The 26,565-nt window shown below is 32.7% G+C and overlaps 1 protein-coding gene and 1 long non-coding RNA gene across 2 annotated transcripts; both read left to right on the forward strand.

Annotated features, from left to right (window-relative positions):
- Positions 1–1,583: 1,583 nt before the first annotated feature.
- On the forward strand, positions 1,584–18,043 carry LOC149796519 (uncharacterized). Its single transcript, XM_089960623.1, has 9 exons — positions 1,584–1,688; positions 3,006–3,353; positions 4,399–4,704; positions 5,114–5,416; positions 7,305–7,400; positions 11,783–11,884; positions 14,797–14,829; positions 16,403–16,510; positions 17,514–18,043. The coding sequence occupies exons 1-9, from the start codon at positions 1,628–1,630 to the stop codon at positions 18,041–18,043; spliced, it is 1,887 nt and encodes a 628-aa protein (XP_089816749.1). The 5' UTR covers positions 1,584–1,627.
- A 284-nt stretch (positions 18,044–18,327) lies between these two features.
- Positions 18,328–21,596, forward strand: LOC149796520 (uncharacterized). The gene is made up of 3 exons (XR_016421442.1): positions 18,328–18,454; positions 18,752–18,855; positions 20,191–21,596. It is a non-coding gene; the product is annotated as an uncharacterized LOC149796520 (long non-coding RNA).
- The last annotated feature ends 4,969 nt before the right edge of the window (positions 21,597–26,565 follow it).

A 26,565-nucleotide genomic window follows, 5' to 3' on the forward strand; every position in this document is an offset into this window, starting at 1 on the left:
CAGTATGTTTCTTATCTTGTAGGTGTTGTTTAAAGTTGTAAAGCGCTTAGAGCTTCTAAAGATTAGGCGCTATACAAAGTCCTCATTATTATTATAGATATATAGTAGGTGTGTCCTGTATATTTATGGTCGAGAAAGTAGGTGTGTCCAGTATATGTATTGTCTCTGGTACAAAGTCAAAAGTATGATTTTACCTACGAAACTAAAGAAAACAATAGATATGAAACATTTTGAAAAATATGAAAAATAAACTTACCCAGAAAATGTCAATATAAGTACAAGTACACTAATGTAACCATCTCGACCCCGGCTCCATACTACGTCCGAACCCCACTATTAAGTTCAATAAACGAAGTCAAATAAATAAAAATAAAGACATGGCAAAATGCTAAATACTAAATTGTGAATACTAAATTGTGTTAGCTGCTTACATTGCCACCGTGCAATTTTGTACTTTATATGCGCATATCTAAAGATGGTACTGACTTAAGTGAATTTCGAACCTTTCTATCTAGATCACAGATTACTTAGTTGGCAAGGTATTATTGTTCGTAAACAGAAGTAGACTTTAAATATTGCAGGGAAGAAGTCATCTTAAGTTCAGAACTTTTTTCTCGCGTGAGTGTCATAGTGACTCAAAATATTTAGGGCAACATTATACTCCTAAATATCACAATGGAACCATTAGGAGAGCGAGAGAGAGAGACAGAGAGACAGACAGACACAGAGAGAGACAGAGACAGAGACACAGATAGAGAGAGAGAGTGACAGAGAGATGGAAGAGTCAAATTCAAAAGTTTCGATATATCGACTCTAATTTTCGTTGACATCATATGTACGAATTCGGCCATACAAAAGCTTGCTTTGAGTTGATTCAAGTCAGCTTGAGAACGTATTCGTGTACATGGGTTTTCACTTAACTTTACAAATTCGATTTGTATTTACTGTTACTTCAGTGTGCATGCATCTTACATCATCATTTTAATGGAAGTGAAACAAAGTAAAGGTCTGCATTGTGCTGAAAATACTAGCATTGTGTATACTCAATAATCGAAAGCAAAAGTTAAAAGAAAGTAGATTCAGATTTACTATCCACTTGACATTGAGTAATTTGTAATGATCAAGTTGTATTAGATTGTGTATAACAAAATCTATTTTATCTTCCTTTCCAACATTCAATCAACACATATATACGAACTTGAATTGTTATGCAGTTTGTTTTAATTTGGTATTTCTAACACATCGATAACGGAAAGACACAATAAGGATCGACAAGTTCAAATCAAGGCCTATCCAAAGGTCCAGAGAGAAAGTGTAAATTTGAATAAAGTATATCTTCAAATTGCATACTTTTTGTTTTTATTTTACTTTTTTATTCTTTTTTGTGGCATCCCATCAACTATTGGCCGTACATTTTATCAGATGTCAAAGTGATTCGTTGTTAGTTTTGATAAGTCACTATTGGTTTATAATAACGTTGATGACTCAATCCACAACGTCGACCAAGCAATTTACTATTTTTACACAGCCTAAAGTGAGTAAATATATTAATCAGCCAGAAGGCTTTCAGATAAAAAACAAGAGAACGTTGTAGGAAAATGTATTAAAGTATTCGTGATCTTCAGAAATGATAATTTGGAAATTGTGGATATACCTTAGTTGCTCTCTCACTGTGGTTGAAGGAATAGGTGCGATACTAATTTTTAATAATTGCATCAGGACAATTTATGTTTCACTTTAGCTCAAAATAGCTAATGTCATTTAGGTTAAGCTTTAAGAGCTTTCGTTACTTTCTTCTGTGTATGCTATCCTTTTACTTAGGAGCAAACGGAGCATAGACATTCATTTCACAAAAGTAAATTCATCTTATATTACAATCCTTGTTATATATCATCAAGTCAAGGCTTTCGTTTTGTGACACTAATGAAATGTGTCATTGGGATTATTTTAAATGATCTGTGTACTAAATTTTGTTTACATATTTTATTTAATACAACTTCAATCTTCTTTGATCGCCAACGATATATATATTATTTATATAATGACTATTGAAACCCAAACTGTAGTAACTTCCTGGCTGATTTAATAAGAATTAATACGATCTAATGCAGAATAAGTCTTATAAATCCTTTCTCGCACGTTATATAATAAAATCAATTTAACATTTTGAGTGTCCATATCTAATCGTAGGTCAAAGGTTATATGACACACCAGTAATCATGATTTTAGTTCATCTTAAATCATACTTTTATCGGTATATATTGACATTCATGAGATATGTGTTGTTAGATCATGAGCTAAAATGACACATTTGGCAGTAATAAGTGATGCATAAACTATTTATAATAACTACAACCTCGTATGTCCTTCTATATATTCTCTTTCTTCTCTCGATTATGCTTCTTTTCTTCTTTTTCTTATTTCTTCTTCTTCTTCTTCTTCTTCTTCTTCTTCGTAGTAGTAGTAGTAGTAGTAGTAGTAGTAGTAGTAGTAGTAGTAGCAGTAGTAGTATTAATATAAGATTAGTCGCAGTATTATTAGTAGTTGCTGTATTAGTAGCAGTACAAGTATTATTAGTTGTAGTGCATGCATTAGTACTAACAAAGCCAATTTTACTTACAATAAGCACACTATATATGCACGAGAAAGACTTAAAGAGGTCAAGTGTGATATGGTAATTGCCAGTCTTCATCATTATCTTGTTTAATTTCGAATTATTGTTTACTTGTCTTATTATAGTTTCATACATAATACATGCGTTGAGTTAAAACTATATACGTGATGTTCATTACAGTCAACCTTTAATAAATAGTAATTATAATAATAATAATAATAATAATATAATTAATATTATAATTACAATGTATTATTATTATTAATGTCAGTAGTAGTATTAGAATTATTATTAGTAGTAGCAGTAGTAGTAGTATTATTAGTAGTCGTAGTCGTAGTTGTAGTAGCTTTGTTGATGTTGCTTTAATTTACAAGGCCGATTTTACTTATAGTAAGTACCATCGCTATCGCTAAGGACATCCTAAACACCGCAGCTGGGGATGCAATTGTTATTAGAACATGGCCATACAATGGAACCACATTGTACATTACGATTGCAAAGGAAAATGAAACTCTTATGTACATCTCTTTCAATGGAAGCCATGACAACATGGTCGACGATTCGAGAAATCGATTGATACTGAAACGCAATGATATTACAAGGCACCTCTCCTTACTGCTATGCAATTTGAGCAGAAATGACGAAGGTCTCTATCACATACAGGAAATTATCAACGAAACTTCAAATGATATATTCCAAAGACAGGAGGGCAAATGGAATTTCCAGTTAAACGTTTTTGGTAAGACAGATATTCAGTAGTATGTTTCTTGAGTAAAAGGTCTGCACCTTCTGCGAAGAAATCGAATATATTTTAGCACGTGAATATTTTTGCAACAAAATATCCTGAACATGGTACTTGCGCATGTTTCCAATGCCAAATAGTTAGTCTTATTTATATTACACGAACATAACAAGATGTAAATAACATGTTTAAATTATTGTACATATCTTTCTACGAACATTTATTTTACATTATAATAGTAGAAATCTCTACTGTTTCAAGATTGCTTTACATAGGTCCCATATATATTGATCGATCCATGCTTTTAAGATACGCTCAGAGTTGTTATTATAGCTAGTCCTGCTGTTTGTGGAAGTACAAAATCATTGATAATTGTTGTATGTGGATACTAATATATGTTACAATGAGACTTGGGATATTAGAGATTGTATTTTCAATACCACTTTATATGAATATGTGTGCTATTCGCGTCAACAACATTAAATTTGGTATGGTTTGTTAGTTTTCAATGATTATATTACTCCACATTTATTTATGATGAATTTTAAAACAAAAATACTTTCACTAGACACTAGAATAGTTAGATAAAATACCTTACGTTCAAACTAAATATAGCTCAAGATCTTTTATCATCAGCCGATAATAGTTAACTCAGACCAAACGTTTGTGGGAAATGTATTAGCGTTATGCAAATCCCATTACATACATGCCTGAGGCAGTTACATTACTGCCTAATGTAATAATTGTTTAAATCAAAATCATTGTCCGATATTTCATTATCCCGTGTTTAGAAAATTGTTACGCTTGATATCTTGCATATTCAATTTCATCACTCATGGCAAAGTGACATTATATATATATATATATATATATATATATATATATATATATATATATATATATATATATCTTTACTGACCTTTAATGTGCAATTGAAATATTTATAATACATCGGACCAGCAAGTGCCTGTTTATGCATGTTTATGTGTGTGAGAGAGAGAGAGATATTACAAACCTTAGTTCTAGAACTTATTTTTGCCAGATCATGGCGATATGAAGACAGGCAATGTTGGAGAGAACATGACCATCATGGAACTTAACAGGTCAGATATGTTTTTCCTTACTTTAACCTACTATGAAGAAGTCGTTGCAACTTCAGCGATGATTGACTCTATATGTTCTCTAAATATACAAGGACATCTCTATGGGCGACTGAAGTGTACAGAAGACAAAAAGAGGAACATATACAGCATTGAAATTCTGAACGTTACACAGAGGGATACTGGGTTATACAAAGTCTTGTACGACTATAAAGGCTCCAGTATGCGATGCTTTATAAACATCACAGGTATTGTACTATTAAATTAGCATACAAACACCAAGTTCCCTCATGTTAGTGAAATACATACTATCTACACAAGAGTATATTGTTAATTAGATTTTTACAGCTGTCAGAATCCGTTAAAATAACTCTTCTGGCTCTCTTTATCAAACCAAAAAGCAATTATGAACATTATAGTCTCAGTTGAAATATTATTTTGGTAGTTAAATAAAGATACTTTCTACCCCAAATATTCAATTTTAATTTAAAGTAAATTATTCCATATCATAGTGTCTGTTACATTAATCGTGCGCCATGACAAAACAGAAGTATTTGTCAACTGGAAGCCTACTATGTGCTACTTTACGTATCGTCTGTTAAAAACTGTAGGTTATTCATTTCGAGTGTGTATGTATATTTGTTTTCCTTTATCTAGACAAGCCTATAACCACTATGGTTGGCGAAAACGTGACGATAGGCTGGTGGTACAGTCAACAAGGGATGAACCGAGCAGTACGGGTCATTCATCCCAAAGAGGGAGTAATGATGGTGTTGCAACAATCGAATAATTCAACGATAAGGAGTACTTTTCATAATCGTTTGTTATACAGCGGGGACTCGTCGAGATGCTACATGTCATTCACGTTGTTAAATGTTAGCATGTCGGATACAGGTATCTACACGATCGAAACCCAACATGGAAATATAATACCAGGCGAGAAAATATTGATTGTGGAAGGTAACACTGTCTCTTATAATAAAGAAGTAATAGTAATATTTTCTATCCCGCAAGATAACGATCGGCTTTAGTGAACAAAGGAGTATTGACACAAGCTAAACCATACATTTCTTATCATGCGATGCTATACATACATAATAGGCATTTTTCACAGCCGATTCCTGTTTGCGGCACACAAAATGTCTATCCAATTCATCACTTTTCTGCATGCTTGATTATTCAATAAAAGACCGCAAAGGTGAATCCAAAGGCAATAACTTTATCTTCGTGATTTTTTTTAATGCAGTAAAGAAAGATATCGCGACCAATATGTATATCTCAGCGTTGAAAAGCCTCCACAATTATGTTGTAAATTACTTAAACTATAAAGGGATTCATAGCCACCACTCATGAAAATCGATTGTATAACTTGTTTTATATTATGATGAAATGGCCACAATGGATTTATTAGTTATGGCACCTAATACCGAAATACTTAGAATTTATTAAAAATTGTGACTGTTTTATTTGTCATCTGTTTGGTTAAAGAGTTGTTGACGAGGGATGAAATTACAAAATAGTAATATAAGAAATAGTATCAACACAATTTGATTGGAAGGGAAAACCAAATATTTCTAAGGCGTAAAATGTTGTCTAGGTCATTAGAGACTTGTTGTCTCCCTTCGAATAAACCGAATTTAAAAAAAGATTGGAATAAAGTTTCTAAAACATATAGCTAAAGTATTTAGTAAATATACAGTATACAATAGTCTGAGTCATATTTGCATTGACTTCTATATTTTAAGTGGAAGGGTTTTCTTCTAACTATAAAATTGACAAGGATTAAATTCATCTTCTCCCAGACTAGTAAACCCTAGGAAACAATAGAAATGTATGTGCATTATGTTCGCTCTTTCTCATAAAACGACCTTCAACAAATAGTGACTCACATAATACACCAAACAGCATTAATAAATATTTTCTCGACTGTCTTCACATTCGATACAAATTATTTATTGTCATTAAGATTGCTGAATATGTACATCAAAATTTCATATGGATGACCAGCCTTTTATTGATCATCCAATTGCAGTCTATGTAAATGTTTCACTGCAACGCATATATATATATATATATATATATATATATATATATATATATATATATATATATATATATATATATATATTGCAACATATATATTCCTTTACGTGGAAATGAGTACTGATATAAAATATTGTCTTTACATGCAATGAAAAGGTGCAAAATATTGTTCTTAGACAATTGTAATCGTATCGTATTGACACACACACACACACAGACATACACGTACAGAGCGAGACTGGAGAGTGAGCACAAAAGTGTGGGAATTGTTAGGCTGACTATTGTAAACATTTAATATTGATATTTGCATATACAGTATCATCTCTTTCTGCATTTTCTATCTTTGCAATTATTTTGTCTGGATTGATCAATGATGCATTTGCCCAGACATAAGGATTTTTTCTGCTGCCATGCGATGCGGTCAGCAGATATAATCACTTTCAAACTTTTAAGTATGAAATAATGAATCGAAACGAAATACATTTTTCATAGATAAATTTATTCAAAATATAATTACTGTATAATATTGAAAACTGCTAAATTAAATTCAATTTTGGTTTTATGTAATTACCATATATCTGCACAAATAGATTTGTTTGAATACTTTATTCTAAATTAAGCATAAATTTGTCATATCCATTTCATCACGTAACTTGTATCTACATATGCTGACTACAAGCACAAAGAGGATTGTTACACTATTTGCACTCTCCAGTGACTATCCGATTAGTTCGAGTGATCAATCAAGTTGATCCTATTATGAACATATACCATATGACTTTGTTTTGTTACCTATCAATTACAGGCACTACCAATAGAAGCACATCGAGTATTGTTACACTATATACTGAGAGTATATCCAAAGGTTCATATAGTCAACGAAGTAACTTAAGTGCACAGGGTAAGTTTCTGCCTGCATAAAAAGTAGTTTATGAAGTGAATCTAAACAAAATGCTTCTTCTTACCAATTTATCATGCTCAAACGCAGCATGATCATCTAAGTTCACTGATCCCTGGTTGTAAGTTATTACCCAAAGTAGTTGATAAAAACAAAGTAACACTAACAGATCCTGCTACCAGTTGTTTATGTCATCTCCTTTCAGACACACAATAATTATAATGCACGAAATACTAGTAATCGTTCTACAGCAGAAGCTGTTTTAGCCCCGTCTAACAATACGATATCGATGCACAGATAAAGTCACGTGCAATGCAAAATTACATAAAAAACACGAACGAATAAAAACAATATATAAGACTAAATTGTCTTTTAAAACAGATTGGGAAAGGGAAGATATTCTCGCGAACATAAAAGGAAGACGAAGGTCGAAAACAATGACTATTGATATGAAACAGAAGAGAGGACCTAATTTTGGACATTTTCATACTCTTACATTAAGATATACATCCGGTCAAGATGCAGCAACTTCTACCTTAATATCTTACACTTGTCGTGATCAGGTCAATGGCTATTGGTGAGGTTCACTCTTCCAAAGCATTGACCACAATAGTTCATCTACTTTGGACCAGTATTGAATTATTTTGGGATAGCATATAGTTCCATCGCTGATTCACTGCTAATGAATCTATACTCAATGCCGGTACAATGTTTCCCTTGGTTGATGACCATTCGAACCAAGGTTAACCCGTCATAGGGTAAAATAGTCATGTTGTATCTACACTGGAGACCCATTGGTATTGGCGTGACCAACATTGACCCAATGCATAGGGTAATGAATGACAATATGTTTGATATTCGTGATTGAACAAAACCAAAGTAACGCAACTAATGTTGCAACATCGATCATACAACCACTCAGATAGATTGGTCCAACGTTTGCCTTTTCATTATCGTTTTGAAGAATGACCAGACAGCGGACCAATGTCAAGAAAAAGACAAAGTGATTATCAGCAAACTTTATTGCAACGTTGGTATGGTATATCAGATGTTGGTACAGTAATGAGTGGCATTGCAAAGGTACTTTCGTTTACTAGGCATCGAATACATTTAAGAAAACTATTTCCAAATTTTAAACTATGAAAGTGTTTGCAACATAAACTGATTTACTAATTTATCTTACGGATGATGTCTGCTTACGATATCGTCCTTGTGCTAGAAAACAGGAATGGTGATTGAGTAATATTGACATTCTTCAGAGGATCATCAGTTCCGGTTTCTGTGTCGCAGGCCTAAAGGTCTAGGTATGTGCTCTTAGCATCATAGTCGCAAGCTTTGAGTGACATTCAGTTATGTTTCCAGAATAAGCATTTCCGACATGGCAGAGTCCAAAACAGTGACAACATTCTAAACCTAGTCTTTGTATTTGATGGCCCTAACTGTATTGCAAACGAACAAATAACTGTAAATTCGACGGCTTCGCTTTATTTCCTTCTATATATTTATCGCAAGCAAATAGAGAAATGCCTAAGATGTGATAATGTGTTCCTGCTAACAGCTTGTCTCTTTCTGTAAAGCACTCCGTCATTATCGTTAGCAATGTCTGCTCTCAAATCACTATATGATCGCAACCATCAAAGTCATCATTATCACCAACGTCTTAACACTAGTACAGTAAACAATAATCTCCGTCCTGATATTTCTAGATATTTGCGAAACTTTACTCATGTTGAAATTTTCAATCTCATTATATTTCAATGATGTTTCGCCTGATTCAAAATTTAATTAGATAAAGCTTCGCCTTTCGATGAAATCTTTGTCAGATCTGTATATTTAGATAAAACCTCGGGTGATATTAGAATCGATCAAACGTCAATATTTGAAACAGGTACTGAAATGCACATAGCGTCTACTTCTCATACATATGTATCTTTCAGAAACTACCTTACTAGGTGTAAATTTGTACGTATCTCTCTAAATCCTAAAAATCTTTATAAACTCATTATCGTTCGAACTGAAGTCTTATTTAGCAACAAATTCTGACACTCTTCTGCACATATTTAAAATAGTCTTTCTATTATTAATTTATATTACCAATGACGTCTGCTTTACATGATATAAGGATAATATAGAAAGGCGTGTCGATTAGTTGAAACTACATAGAATATGGGTGATAGGATAAAGTTGCAATGCAGCTCAATTTCAACTTCGCCATGTCTGGTCAACAACGCAATATTTGGTATCAGTATTTATAGTTCAAAGAGATTATGGTTTACCTACAGGCTAAAGGAATTTTTATATTCTCTGTATTAATTAGCCAACGTAGCTTTTCTTCCAAAACATTATCTTTGATCTGACAGTGAGATGTTGCAAAAAAATCGTTTATTTTACAAATATATTGAAAATAATAATAATAATAATAATAATAAAAATAATAATAACAATAATAATACAAATAATAATAATAATAATAATAATAATAATAATAATAATAATAATAGCACTAATAATGATACGTGTGATCATTACAAGAAAGGAAACATTATTGTTGTTATTTCGAAATTGCTGGATATCGATCATAACATATTCTTTGATTAGTGCTTTCAAGCGAGTACAAATTCGGCTACTTAAAAGTATTACAAAAATTAATTCCTGTAACAGATTCATTCTTGCTCTGAGGATAGTTTGGAAAAGGTTGCTTTTGAAATCGGTTTTCCAGCTTCTCGTTCAGACATGCATGCATCTTGCTAAATACATAAATGTAAAAGTGATCACACCAAGCCTAATCCAGATTGGATAATAATCTTAATCAAACACATTTATGTTCCAGCTGAGGGTTATCATCTAAGAGGAGTTTTGTTCTGGATCTAGTAAGAGCTTTTACAGCTACTGTTAATGAAAGCCCATTTAAGTTGCAGTCGGACAATCACTTACCAACGCCCTTCACATTAGGATCATATTCATAGTTGATTCGCCATTTTTCTCGCACGTTCAATCTTCATAAAAGACACATAATTGCTCTATTTTGTAGTGCCCAATCTTTAATGAATTTTAATATACATGATGATTGCATGGATTTGTGATGGAAACATATGTAAACTCACTGACACCATTTAAGACCGAAACCACATCATTGACTTTACTTTAAATGCACACAGAACTACTATCTAAACGAACATATATTAGACTTGTTCCTGAATGATTTGACTGTAGTTGATAGGTAGATACAGGCGGACAAAGATACGGGAATATTTTCATCATAATCATTTTACAATTTCTTTTACATGTTATATAATAAAGTAATATTTTCTGCTGCATCGAATACGGAGTTCAGCTCACCTTTAGTTACAAACATACACGACTTGTTAGCTTGATCACATTCATTTTTGCATTATGATTTAATATATATTCAGATATGGATATATGCGTTCAGCCTTTCTAACCGGAAATAATGAATCTGCACAAATTTAAATCTTTCTGAACAAATCTATATCCCACAAATCATTCCAAGCTAATGATTTTTACATTCCCAGGAATATTCGGTTTTGAGATAGACAGACACTTATAGAAGGTCATTTATAAACGTAAGCAGTTCAATAAGAAAAATCGTTAGAATATACATTTTGTCTTTGTTATTTCTAGACAATTTGTGTCATGATTTAAACTTTAGTCGACACAAGTGGCAATTCATCGTGAAGTACATAATCGTCTATATTGTCACAGAACTGTTTCCTTATTTGTACGAAATTAAACATTCCTCACACATCTACTTTCCTAAACTTTGTGCAATAATTATATACTTAATTTACGACTCTTTGCCAATCATAGTACAAGGTAAATTTCTAATATCTCAATCATATGAGTGTATCTGAGAATTGAAGCACTGTACCATTTGCGATTTTATTTAATGAAGTCATTGATCTCTTCACGCTAAATAAATAATTATTGTCTTGATCACCACATTTTTATTTTAAACTGTTAGGTTACTGAACTATTTCTGTAATTGATTCTTTCAGACTCGAAACTTCTTCAACTTGTTTCAGAACGTTAGAAACAAGCACACGAGTTTTTATAGCAATAGTTGCTTTGATAATATTTACATGACTTTCTTTGAACCATTATAGGATCCTTACTTAACTGCCATCTATGCTAAAGTGATTTGTGTATATGATTGTCAAATATGTATGTTATAGCGCATAGTGCATGAGAATTGGCAACCAATATGTTTGCTATATAATAATGAGAACTTAGAAAGGATATATTTACTGTTATGTTCAGAAGATTTTCTTCCTTAGCTACATATACTGATGTGTGTTTATGTTTCATTCTATCATTTACCACATGCACATGCGAAATTTCTTTATTTTCTTAACCTTTATTTACAGATATCGTGACTACAAGCGCACGAGGCACGTTTACACAATATACAACATCTAGTGAGAACCTAAGGAATAGTTCATATGGTCCATCTAGTTCATTGCAACCAGGTAATAGATTTTCACCTTAAAGTTCACCGGATTTTAAAGACAAAATAAGACAACTATTTGTTATTATCGAGCTATTAAAATACACTTACATATTGTAATTATGTTATTACAAATATCATACGATCTTGTTTAGTTAGGTACAATCTACTAATATATCACACTGATCATTGTTACACTATATACAAGTTCCACGGAGAGTTTCGTACGGTCGGCTAAGATCAGTGAGACCACACAATAAGGTTCTACGTAAAAATAAAGTAGTTTATACATACAAAGGAATATAACTATTTTTCCCTTTCCAATTTATCATGTAGCGTTTCAGGCATTTGTTATACATAGAAACACGTTTATAATGTCTTCCGAGAATTGCAACGATTATAAAGCATGAAATGAGATTAAACCTAATGCATCAGAATCGTTGTAAGCGCTTTTTTACAATTAGAGATGCAGTGAACGAAAATGGAGGCAAAACAAAAGAAGAAAGAAAAAAAAAAAAAACACGGATATATTTGACTCAAAAGATTGGTAATCTAGTTTGAAAAAAGTTATTTTTCTTCTGAACTGCTCAAGGGCAATATGAAAATACACACACACACACACACACACACACACACACACACAGAGAAACACACGCGCACAACAAAAATATTAGCAATGGTATACCATACAATATGTACATTTTGACATGGAGATGCACCGCTATCCATAAGAGAGATAAAATGACTGATAGGAAAACAGGTCAACCCCCTATTTCTTAAACAGATTCGCAACTTCACTTAGCTTGCACTTCTCATAGTCATTTATCGTTTAGAAAATACCATTCTGTATGTATCTAGCAAACTTTGAAACTAGTTTCTGCACTCATTGTAGATGGAATTACAGTGAAACTAGGCAACAATTCCGACACAGTTGTGCACATATTTAAAGACTTATTTCACTTATTGATTTACATTAATAGTCTCTCAGTTATTAATTTATATAATGGTGATGTATGCATTAGATATTATACGGTTGGTAGCAAAGACATGGGTATTCCTTGAAACACCATATGAGTATGATAAGATGAAAAATGCAGGTCAGTTTCAACTACGCAATACACGCAGGTCTAGATTCATGCGTTTAAGCACAAGTGTTTATATCTGAAAGTGATTATGGTTAATATGTTTTGTCTCCTTGATATTTGAATATTATTTAGGATAGAGTTTTCCTACTTAGCTGCATTTTTTCCTGTTAGTAAGCACACCTTGTTTACGTGGGTCCGAATCCAAAAACAAGCCTTAAGGATGATCTTCGAAAACTAAAACGACTGTGTTTACAATTTGGGGCAATTGCACATAAAGATGATGGAGCCCTTTCAGAAAATACTTTTAAAACGTAGGACGAGGAGGAATGTACATATGTTTGAAATTAATAAGATGATTCATTTCATTTTGAAGTTCAGCTCTAGGGTCATTGATATTTTTGTGCATATTTAATTTGAGAGAAATCCTTTGTTTAAAATATTCATTGTAATTGCAAAATGGCCATTGACTTTTAGGACCAGCTAATTATTTAGCGATTAGATCGAACTTATTCAAGGACCTTCTGGATTATGTCATAGTCAAACAGCAAGACTATCGGCACTTCATGAAATTCAATAATGGTATTCATTCGGAAACTCTATAGTTTTGGATTTGTAAAATAACATTTATGATCATTTGGAATTTGATTCACAACATTATAAATTCCTAGTAAATGTTCGCTTTGCATTTCAGGGAAATAAATTATTTGTTCAATTTTCCTAACAATGAAGGTTATGCTTTTTCAGTTACTTCTTTTAAGATCAGTGAAGATGTTTTTCCAATGAATGATTTTTAAAAAAATGTCGTTATACAATTATATGTGAACTCAGATATAAACTGTGATAATTAAATAAGTATTACAGCGACTGATCTTAAGATTGAATATTATTTATTTACTAAATCACTCTAGATACACATACTTTTCGACATACTTGACCTCAGACGCTATAGTATGTTTTGGAAAACTAATATTGTTATTTATACTAATTCTTAAACAAGGTTAGGCCTTGAACGTAACTTTTAGTAAACATCTTGTTTACTAATTGCAATCATGACACGAGCCAGGTATGCAAAAATGTCATCAGAAACGTTCAACTACGGACAAAAAGTAGACAAACAAGATATTTATGCATAGCATTTGAAACATTGCCATATACACTGTTATGGCATGAATGTATGATGGAATACATTTGCAAACAAAGTATACCATTTAAGACCGAAGCAACACGAAACCAAATTCACGTTGAAAGATGAAAAAATTATATTGATCGTAATGTTTTCTTTTATCACTACATACAGAGCTCCAATCACAACGAAAACGTGTTATACTATAAAAGTTTTTTGTCTTGAGAGATTCAACATAATGAGAAAAATACAGACGGACATTTAGAGAGGATGATTTTTGCGGCAATCATTATGAAGCGTCATTCACATCTCATACCGAGATTCAAAGTTATGTGGATTATATGGTTATAAACATATCTTTTTCGTTATATATATATATATATATATATATATATATATATATATATATATATATATATATATATATATATATATATATATATATATATATATATATATATTTATATGGTATAATTTAGCCATGGGTCCTTGTAAATTAAAATTTCTAAACACGCAAGTATTACCTAATGACCTATTATATGAAGTATCGGATATATAGGCACATTTCCTTTAAAAAATGAGCCTACCTTTAACTCTGGTGATTAAACCACAATATAATTATGTGCACTTCTGATCTGCAGCCCAATGATAGCCATCTGCACAATTGAATCGCCTGAGATAAAATGTCCGCCTATTTATAACATTTGATTTATTGTATTATTTCAGCTCAAACGGAAGAAAATGTCACGCTTGAAGCAGGTACAATACTCAAACAGAGCGTATTTCACAGTGAATGCATTTTTCATGAGCATTATAAATTCAAATGCATAACCTTTTCGACAAGTGCTTTTGCTTTTGAGTGTCATTTAATGAGAATGAAGATACTAGTACGGTGAATAAAAATTTCCGATTTCGCGAATACAATATGCAACAATCCGCTGATCATTTTACTTGTATTTGTCTTTACCGTTCTGTTTTCTTTTCACTTTGATTGGCCTGGTTCTTCTTACTCCCCTTACGAAGAACGAATTTAGTACTTCATCTATAGTTTGCGCTCTTGTCTATACTTAAGTGTTTACTCTTTGGTTTTATAATTTCGTAACATTGTTCATAGTCAAATGTATAACCCTTTATAAAATTACTGTTTTTATTAAAATGCTTGTACCTGTATAATCGGATACACAATACTGACTTGTGTCTTAAAAGCAGCTGCATGATATATCATCGTTCAAGGGATATATATGTGTGTGTGTGTGTGTGTGTCAATTACCATCTTTATTTGCAATGGATAACATTAAAGTCCTTTGCATTGTATACATAAATGTCTCGTAGAGGGACATTATAATTCAATGACTGGATGGAAAAATGACAATGCCGGACTTCATCACCACCCACCTTTGTGTTGGGCAAAGGTAAGGCACTAAGAATTGTAATATAAAGTAGGGCTGTAGGATATCGCTCGTGTTTCTGATGTTTATTATTATTTTCATTATTTATGGAATAATTTTCCTACTTAAATATCGTACGTCTTGGCGAACTTACTTAGATTGATGTTAGTGGCGGTAACATAATGAATAAAGTGTATGTAAAATATTGTAAAATTAATGGGCCGTGCCGTTAGTAACTACCGGTCACGGTGCTATGAAAATGAAGTGTTCAATTTATCGACAAGAATTTACCACTTAAAATCAACAAACTGAAACCTAATAGAACAGTCCATATCAGTTATAGAATACTATTTTCTTTTCATTCATTGTTACATTTAAAAAATATTAATAAAATATAAATTGTATATTATTATTGGTAATTTGGTAACAATCCAACTAATGTACACGTATAATGGTGTGAAGTCAAAGAAAGTTTGAATTAGTTTGAATTGTGTGCGTCCTGTGCGTGGATATTGGAACCTACATCGACCATATATCTCGTGACCCGCTCTCTGTTTGGAAATAGTTTTAAAAAAATCAATATCAGTGAGCAGAACTGAACTTGTCTTGCTTTTCTGATTACTTATTTGAAATATTCATGTATTATCTGATCTAACGCAATATAATCGCCTGCAAGAGTTACAACTAATATATGTTCCATCAATTTAAATCAGGTTACATCTCGAGATTTCTGATTTATTCAGACAAAATAACATATAATTATCATATATTGTACTTATATATCGCGAAGGTTCTTTTTCAGAAAGTAGAAGTATATGATCAATTACAACTTTATAAAGTATGATGCAGAAATATTGACACTAACAAAATACATTTGGATAATTTATATATACCTTCGAGTATTTCGGGTTTTGAGATTTCTGCATAATACATGTATATTATAGTACTTATCTACGTCATACCTGTCGCTACCGGATCGGGCATTTTTATCATTGTGATGACTGGATGTTTGATATGGATTCAACGCAAGAATGGCCGTCGTTTGGAAGCAGGTAGTACGAGTATTATTCATCATTTGTCATACGTTATACACTATCAGCTAGATGATGTCAGTGTTGAACAATATTCCTATTATCTCTGTACCCATCAATACCTCTTTCCTTTTATCCGTTTTTATTTTGTACTTACAATTGTATTTTTTATTTGTCTTATAGCTTCACTTTCTATGACAAATGTAAATTTTACAAACAATTCATATCAACATATACCCTTACCGTTTTGTAAATAGCACGAATTTCATAGTTTCAAAAATGTTAATTAAATAACCTGACATTAAAGTGATCTTTAAGGAATGGTCCACATAATACCTACATAAACGTATATGAGAGATAATTTTCATTTTTTTGCACATTTGTAGAATATATCCTAATATTGCTCCAGGAATGAATATAAGATTTCCAAAAATGCCTTGATATACTTGATTGCATATCCCAACAGAGGATATCCCTGAAGTAATAGAAACAAGCTAATTGTGAGTTAGAATTGATAAATGAAAACATAATTTCATTTCGGATAAGGATATTAATATTTTGCTCAAGACACTAAGCCTCTGACGTCTCTGATGTATTTCTGCTTACTTCTTCGTCAATTGTGATAAACCCAATGTGATGTATTGCTGACTTACACTTGCTGTGTGGTCGGAGCATAATCAGGTAGTCCTGCAGAGTTATTTTGATCTTGTAAGCTTCGATTCTGAGGTAAGTTTGATATGTATAATAAAAACAATACTGTTTCTTCTTCGGTTAGTGAAATGCAGTATATAATTAATCAAGGTAATATTTACACCGGTGAACACATTTCCAAGAAAAGTCAGATACAAATATGAATGATATTGTAACGAACTAAAACAGATGCAATAAAAGCATATTGGTCCAAAGAGTATAGTGATGCCTACAATGATCCGTCTACAGTGAACGTAACGCTTTAACGTTAGTAGTCAACATTGTCACCCTGTTATGTTTTCAAAGTTTTTAATTTTGCTTGTCGCTTTTACAGTGGAGCGTCTTATCATCGAGAGATGTGAAACAGCTTCATTTGCAACACCTTCCACAATAAGAAAACCTCTACTGATACATCCTACATTGGACGGAAGGACAGGTCGTTTACTGCCTCAACTGACCTCACTTCCAAATGCGATATTTGATCTTCCCTATGCAGACCTTCCATCAACCTCGGCCGCTTTCAGTCTTGCATGCAACAACACTTATTCGCTGTCAGAACTGGAGAATGACAAACCAGGACTAAATAATGTGGTTAACTGTAGCGAATCAAGTAAAAGGTCTAATGATAATGTATCTGTAGGATATATCGAAAACACAGACGATGACAGTTTGGATTCGAGTCCATCTGTTTTGACCTTGATGGCAACGGAAGACGGCGTATACCATAATAATTGCAATGATATCTCGGACAGATACGTAAGAAGTCCGGTGTTGCACAATTTTAAATCTTTGTATGCGAAAGTCAAGAAGCAGTCACAACCGTCATCAAGGAATACTGGTATGTGTATGTCACTTAGTCTTTGATCATTATTTCCTTTTACAGGGTCCGTCTTGTTTGAGTTTACGCCTTGTCTATATGTGTGCCGTTTAGAAACTGAAACATCCCCCAACTTAACAATGTGCATTTTTAACTTTATAACAATAGTAGGTGCACCTAACATGAATCTTATTTAAAGATGACCACTTCAATTTACAGGAATAAACAAAAGTTACAAAAATATGGATATTCAGTACAATACTACACATGCACATTTATTAATTCTACCAATTTGGAACACATTTACTATTTAACACATTTTGCCGGTATAGGAGCCAGCCTGTGCGAGGATGGATACGAGCTTGTCGACCTTAAACGCAACGTTGAAATTGACAAGGTTTTCAAAGATGATGACATAGTGCATGTACCGACCACAAATAAGACCATGTCAAGTCACGGTAGGTATGAATATTATTTGTAATGCAGAAAATAGCAGAATTTGCCTTTCCAAGTATATTTCACTTTAACATAATTAAGAATCTAAGATGAACTATATTAAAAGTATCAACCCAATGTAAGTTTATTCCACACTCAAGTTCATGACTCCCGAACTAATGATATATTTATAGATAAAATATACATATTCAAATCAACCGACCTTCAAGGCATACAATTACTTTTCAGCTTGTTCTTTTCAATTGGAATATTTTGATAAAGACACTTCGTCAGATAAATCTTTTAAATTATCTTAATAGTAAATCTTCGCCCGTTGAATGTGTTTGTCTGTGGAACTAACGATAACGATGAATATGAAACAGATGAAGATGTTATTAATGTGAGATCAGTAAAAAGTGATAAGGTAAGGACATATGACACCATTTTCATGCCTAAACAGTCACAAGTGAGAAAACGCAAATATGTGAGAGGCCTTTGCTATAAACGTTAATGCTTCATTATTTTTATCGAGATTATAAATGTGATACCTAAATTAAAATGGTGGTAATTTGCTTCCTAGTAGAATGTAACTTCACGTAAAGCAGTGAATTGTACTAACTTGACTTCAGGCTCTTATAGATACAGTTCTATCGAGAGTATGCTTGCACTAAACTATATTGTCTTGGTAGTGTTATTATTTTAAGTTTGCTTCTCGACTGTGCGAGCAAAAATAAGCAATTATACTAAATACTGGAATATGACGCAAACTGTAAACTTACTGTACCCCTCCACGCTATGAATAAAGGTTCAGATATTTCATCGTAATTCTATTTGATATATTCAGAATTGTAGTAGAGAGAAGAATTGCACGAATCTTGCTAGATTAACTATGCACACAGAAATTGAAACCGACGCCAAAATATCTAAGTACAAGTATTTGACTACTATAGTGATCAGGCTTGATTGTATTCATTTCATTTTTAATTTTGTATTATAATGTACATTTTTAGAAAATTAAACATATGCTATGTTACACTAGTTAGAAATTAGATCCATATATATATATATATATATATATATATATATATATATATATATATATATATATATATATATATATATATATATATATATATATATATATATATATATATATATATATATATATATATATATATATACATATATATATATATATATATATATAACTCGTTTGATATTTTTATGTTGCATATAGTATTTATTCTTGTAGTTGAATGCAGTTAAAATGTATTTCCAATGCTGGATTGTAGAATTAGTTAATGACATATTCTTCAATAAACAGGTGGCTGCTTATGTATTCTCGACAATATGTAATGAAAAATGTACTGCAAACCATGGTCATTGTCGAAAAATTACTAATATTTGCTTCTACCACTGAAGTCTCTCATATTTACTTTTGAAACTATGATCAGTAACACCCATCCTATGCATTTGAAATAATTATTCTCATATTTGCCATTTAATGTTTTCTTTATTTCAAGTATCTTTTCAGACCATTATCTGTGAGTATATAAACTGTATTAACTGTTAGTGTAGAGGACGTCTATCTCATGTTAACTGTTATCTCTATTGTTATTTACTAATAAAAATAAGTCATCTAAAAATAATTTCGTTCCTGTTGAAAAATCATGCTCCAATCAAATTCGAGTTACGCTTCTGAATTATTCCGAATCCATTTTAACTGAAAGTGACGAATGCTATTTAATATAATTTTCAGGTGTATGAGGATGGAGACACCATTGCGATGAAAGATGAGCAACCGACGGAGCAACATATATCCCCTGGCATCGATAATAATGACTATGCTGACATTGATTTATAATTACTGAATTTCACTAATATAAACTTATATTGCATAATGAGTTCAATCTTTCCCGCTTTTGCTAGCAGTTTATATTTGAGAAGAATGTATTTCACTGAAAAAGCTGATAATTACCCGCCGCATGGGGAGCTTTCGTAAAAAGAGTTGATGATATTGAAGCAAACCTAACCTTAGCATTAACTGATTACATTAGTAAATAAATGTATATATATCTCTTATGCATGTGAGAGTATCTGTTCAATAGGGACGTTCTAGACCTCGATGACGTTTTGATAGCAGAAATCGTGCATTAGATGCTGTCCAATAAGCATAATCTATGGTTTGTCTTGTGTGTATGCGTGTAAATAGACAAACAACTGTGAAACATGGAATTGAAACTATTCTAAAAGAATATCTTAAAAGATAAATTTAAAACTCGAGCAATGTATTTATGTACAGCATGTTCATCATATATATGCATTTCTAAGACGGGGTCACCTACACTTCGAAATTATTTTAGTCGAAATTGTATGCCCTTTCTATGAATTGATGAAGCAAACTACATAATTAAATATAGAGGGAAGATAGTCAGTTTAAAATGTGACAAAATGTCAATGTAAATTACACAATTTCCTAGAAGGATGATACAAAAGGTATAACAATTGCATTTAAGAAGCTGATTTGAACTACATCTAATAAAGATGAACTCAAGCAAACAAGTACCACTAGTTTTGAATTATATTGTAAATAAATAAATCAGCATTGCCACCTGATGAAGCAGTGCCTCCGACACCATCCTCTCAGTAAATCATTTAGCAATTTTACCATGCCCAAAACAACATATGTGAGTATCATTCCAATTGCAGTGGCTATATCACACATATTGTTAAAATCATTTTATTAAATTGTTGTTACAACCTTTCAACTAATGATAAGTTTTCTCTAACTGGCGTTGTATCCTTTCGATTTTTCACTGGCAACTATGATATCCAACTTCATGCTCTTCTATAATATGACATTGATTCCGACATCTTATTTCGCTGCATTTGATTACATGGCAACCTAGTCTTTTAAACTTTGCAATATGTTCCTTTCGTAATGTATAACAATAAATTGTATAGATTTTACATTTAATGTAAATGGAAGTTATCAAGTTTGAATGGTGTATGTGGTAGTCGTTGATTACAAATTGTCCGCTTCTGGTACATGTGTATCAAAGCGGATTAGTTCTGACATTTATTAGTATCTCAAAGTGATTTTGAACCTGAATATTTTGTCTGGGTAACAAAATCGTTTCCAGAGAGATGTTGCGTTATATGCTATTCCCAATATGTGACACCGATTAAATGTTGTGGTTTTTTTTTTTTTTTTTTTTTTTGTTGTTGTTTTGCCCATACTAATATGACCGGCACTCCTCTACCATCTTGATTTATATAGCGTTATGCGTTGTCGAACTTCTTGTATGCTGTCTTTCCCCTAAATCTACTTTAGCACCAGTTTTTGCGAAATGCATTTTAATGCTGTACATTACGGTTATTGTTATCAATAACTCGTTCCAATAACACTCTACATGTAATTCTGGTATTTGTATTACAAATGAATCATTGCTGTGTAACTTTCGTCTGTATAAGATAGTATTGTACACGTTATAGCATCGTCTATTTTAGCAAGTATCAATGATTCAAGTTCATGCAACGAGGTTCAGAAGCATGATATGTTACATCAATCACTCTACGTGAAGATAACATAAAATCTATTCTGAATATGTTACTGAGCGAGAGAAGCATCTTCCTTATTTGGTTCAAAACGTTATGTTGCATGTTTGTTTCGAGGGCTGATTAAATGAAATAGATCTGTAGAGAAAGTTATGTTAGAGACCAAACCATCAACATTGATAAACAATAAGACACATCAAGGTCGTGCCTATGAAACAAATACAGAGCACGTACAAAATTGGCAAAAGAGCCCAAATTTTGGATTTAGAAAATACAAAATGTTTATTTTCTGAGAAACAAACAGTGAACTTTATGTAATATATTCACGAAGATGTAATATGTACAAGACCTGAATATTTTAGCTTGTATTAGACAACATCAGGTGATGATAAGACACTAAAACGGACACTTCTAAGACATATAATAGTTAACCTTTACTAGCGTACATCGTGCTTTAAATCTTCCTCGACTATTTCATATCAATATCGATTTTACTAGCGTTGCATTTATTATTTGAGCTACGTCGTGAAGAAAAATCATACCATATGTACTATCTTTCAAGTCAAACTTGTTTTGCATCCATTCGTTGTAGAGAGACTTGCAGATATTTAAAACACATTGTATTCTAAAATAGGGGAACAAGAAAATAATTATCCTGATGGTGAAAACAGATCAGTATCGTACTTTAAAATGTATAAAGTTTGCTTTGTTCGCTGCTTAGAAAAGAGCTGTTGAGTGATATGCAATTATATTTGATTGTCAAATTGAGTAATGGGAGATGTGTCAAAAATAAATAATAGATTTGCATGCAATATATAAGAAATGCAAAATTGTAATTTCGCGCATGTTATTTGCGAAATTTTCTGTTTGAACAAATTGTAGCTCCCTCTAATTTAAATATCTCAGAATTGCATTCAAAACATAATGGCTGTCTGACTAAAAAAGGAATTGCTTTCTTGTTTCTTTTAAAGGAATTTTAAACTATGTACACACAGTATCAAGTTTAATAAGAAGAAGCACAAGAAAGTGGTAAAGGGAATCATATTGTACTAGTAAATGTACTAGTAACAATACCAAATGGTTAATTCCCTAACATGTGTACTAACAATACCCTATTTCCCACCACTGATTTTGTAATCTCTAAAACCTGATGTAGTAACAATACTACATAGCTCTCCACCAAGCCCGTGTAGTAACAATATCCTATTTCTAGGCATTGATTTTGTGATCCCCAAAGCCTGATGTGGTAACAATAATACATAGCTCTCCACTAAACCCATGTAGTAACAATACCCTGTTTCTAGGCACTGTTTTGTTTTCTTCAAAATCTGATGTAGTAAAAGTACTACATAGCTCTCCACCAAATCCATGTAGTAACAATAATCTATTTCTAGGCACTGACCCCCAAAGCATGATGTAGTAACAATACTACATAGCTCTCCACCAAACCCATATTGTAATATCACCCTATTTCCGTGTTACATTGTAAAGCAGATTTTGTGATCTCCAAATTCTACATTCGAAGTTCTACAATACTTCTACAATACTACATTGTCAATCGCCAAATTGGTGTAGTAACATTACTTTATTTAAACCAGGTGAGCAACAGAGAGGGTGAACAGACCAATGGTCGAAAAGCGTCGAAAAATAAGCCTTCACACGAAGGATCGAAAAATCTCTCTGGAATTTGTCTAATTAATATTACTCCATTGTCGTTGGTGATTTTTCTATTTTATTATGCACGTGTTTTACGCAATTACGTCTTCGCCGTGGTCCCACTCACCCTCTCTGCTGCTTTTCATCCAAATATTTTATCAAGACCTACACGATATCTTGTTCTAGGATCGTGCAAATTTATTGTTATAAATCCATGTGGAGAAGCTTGAGCTCATGAAAATAAATTTTTAAATTTAATTATATCCATATCACCGCTGCACCAGGTTTGAGGAATATTTCTCATTGTGTGTGTACCAATTCCATTAAACACAACTAAAATATTACATTTATCTCTGATCACTTTTGGTATTTGTGTGTATCGTTGAGTAACATAAATGACATCAGTATTTTTATGTCTACCTCGAGAAAATATTCTAGCTGGGTTTGTTTGTTTATCCAGCATCACATCGTCGTGTCATCCAATAATCGCGCGTTTTCATTAAAATCCTTGAGCACATCATAACATCATTGATCATCAACTGACGGGGCTACCAAATACAATTTATCCCACTTTAACGATCTCATTATAAGATTAAGTAACAACTGTGTCTTTCCACTTCCAGATGGTCCTATCATTATCATTCTGATGAAATTCGGTAACGCAGGATGATGCTTGACAGGTTCTCGTTTTCTTGTCGTTAAGAAATCAATTATATCCATGCTGTATAAAATATCTATGGATTTATATTGTGTGAAGTGCAGGATGCGTACCCCGACGGCTACACTAACAACTATTACCACAAAAAATAACAAATCAGCAGTTACGGGTAAGTGTACGCGTTGTAGTACAAAGAAATTCAAATTTATCCCTACTGACAAGTCAATGCAGTCAGGTGAAAAACCTAAACCAGAATCAGGTATAAAAAAAAGCAACGCGGAGGTGATATTGCAGCAAAATTAACAAAGTTACCGGGAATTCCGTGGGCTAAATACCCAGGAGAAAAACATCTACCATGATATAATTATTGCGGTCCTCGTACTCGACTCGATATCAGGCTTGATAATCAGGATCAACCAAAACCAGGCTAGGAACTAATAAACGTTATTGATAAAGCATGTCATATTCATGATATTGCGTATAAAAGCAATGGTCTACAACATAGGCATATTGCAGATGTGAAATTAATTCATGCGTTAAATTCTATAAAAAATAAAAATATCAAAGAAAATATAGCTAATTGGTTAGTAAGATCCGCGATGAAAGGTAAATTAGCGCTTGGGGCTGGTAATATATAAAAATGGAATCGATTTATTATTCCCCAATTGGATACTGGAAAGGTAAGTCAGCAATTAGTAAATTTGCTGATGCAGCAGCGGTTAAACGTTCTACTGCTAAAGCGTGTTTATCCAAACAGGCAATATGGCAAATTTACCTACCACCACCTCAGCAAATTCGATTTGCACATTTCGATATTAGTGTTCCTAATAAAGTTCATCACGCTGATATTCTGTTTTTACCACATGATACTGTACGTAGAAAAACGTACAAATACGCGCTAACCATTGTTGATGTTGTAAGTGGATATAAAGATGCAGAACCGCTATAAACGAAGACAGCATCTGAAGTAGCCGATGCTTATAAACGAATTTATCAACGAGGTTGTCTGCGATGGCCACAGCTGCTACAGGTTGATCCTGGCAAGGAATTTCTTGGTCCAGTATCATCGTTGATGAGACAACATAATACCAAAATACGACGAGGACATACTGCAATTCATCGTGATCAGGCAATTGTTGAACGATTTAATCGAACGCTCGCTGAGCGGTTATTTGGATATCAATACGCGAAGGAATTTATTCAGGATACGCGATCTCGTGAATGGGTTGCAAGATTACCAAGTATGATAACTGCATTAAATAATGAGATCACTCGAACAACTATCATGAAACCTATTAATGCAATTACCAAAACAATATACCTACACAACGATGTGATCTTTCAGCACATCCAGTATTAAGCAATATCACTGTCAGATATTTATACGAGCCTGGTGAACACGAAGGTGGTAAAAAAGAGCGACTGATCATATTTGGAGTGTTACCACACATAAGATATCCACCGTGACAAGATCCTCAGGTAGACCCGCAATCTACAGGCTAGATTCAACTGCTCCTCAACGTGGATTTGTACGTGAACAATGATAAGCAATTCTCGAGGATACACAATTACCACCACGATCACTTAACTAGCACCTCTACGTCGATTACATTCAAGACAGGTCAACATGATATTTTCTCGTGTATGACCGCGACTGTTATCTTTTCTGTCTACGGTAAATTGCCTTCGATCATTTTTCAGGTGTAGGTGTCAGCACGATCATATCTGAGTTTTGAAATAGTTCGATCGCTCGAGTGGTTTTACCAGAGCCACCCGAGTTTTTTTAAAGTTATCTTTGATCGTAACATCTGCTGATTCTGAATAATCAAGTATCTTTTCTTTCTGTATTCTCCATGAACCCCACGGTGCATTATCATCCGTAAAATCATCCAACAACGTTGCATATTTTTTATCGATATAGAACGAATTTGTTGCAACCCTAACTGCGGTATCAGAAAAATTATTTATCATAGATAGGAAGTTTATGCTCACGTTGGCCAAAATCGATGATCTTAAATGTGTATACTGAGGCGATTCTCCATCCATATAGCTTACAATCGTACCTAATCGTGTTTCGTTTGATAAGTAAACATCCTCGCGGTTTATAAATATATTTCTTGCTGCTGCATTAGCAACTATAAAATCGTATTCGGTATCATCCAGTATTAATCGTGCATGACGTTGTTTATGATCATATGCACAACTTTGAGTAAACTTTCCTATTATTTTTCTTCCAAAATCCTTTGCTGTTCTTATCGCTAT

Source organism: Sinohyriopsis cumingii, chromosome 6 (genome assembly GCF_028554795.1).
Source record: "Sinohyriopsis cumingii isolate HCF-2022 chromosome 6, ASM2855479v2, whole genome shotgun sequence".
Lineage (NCBI taxonomy): Eukaryota > Metazoa > Mollusca > Bivalvia > Unionida > Unionidae > Sinohyriopsis > Sinohyriopsis cumingii.

Bases quoted from the DNA above. Each gene is read 5' to 3' on its own strand.
- LOC149796519 (XM_089960623.1), top strand. From the start codon at position 1,628: ATGATAATTTGGAAATTGTGGATATACCTTAGTTGCTCTCTCACTGTG. The intron at 3,354-4,398 runs GTAAGACAGATA...TATTTTTGCCAG, and splicing joins TTTCCAGTTAAACGTTTTTG to ATCATGGCGATATGAAGACA. The intron at 11,885-14,796 runs GTAATAGATTTT...GTATTATTTCAG, and splicing joins ATCTAGTTCATTGCAACCAG to CTCAAACGGAAGAAAATGTC.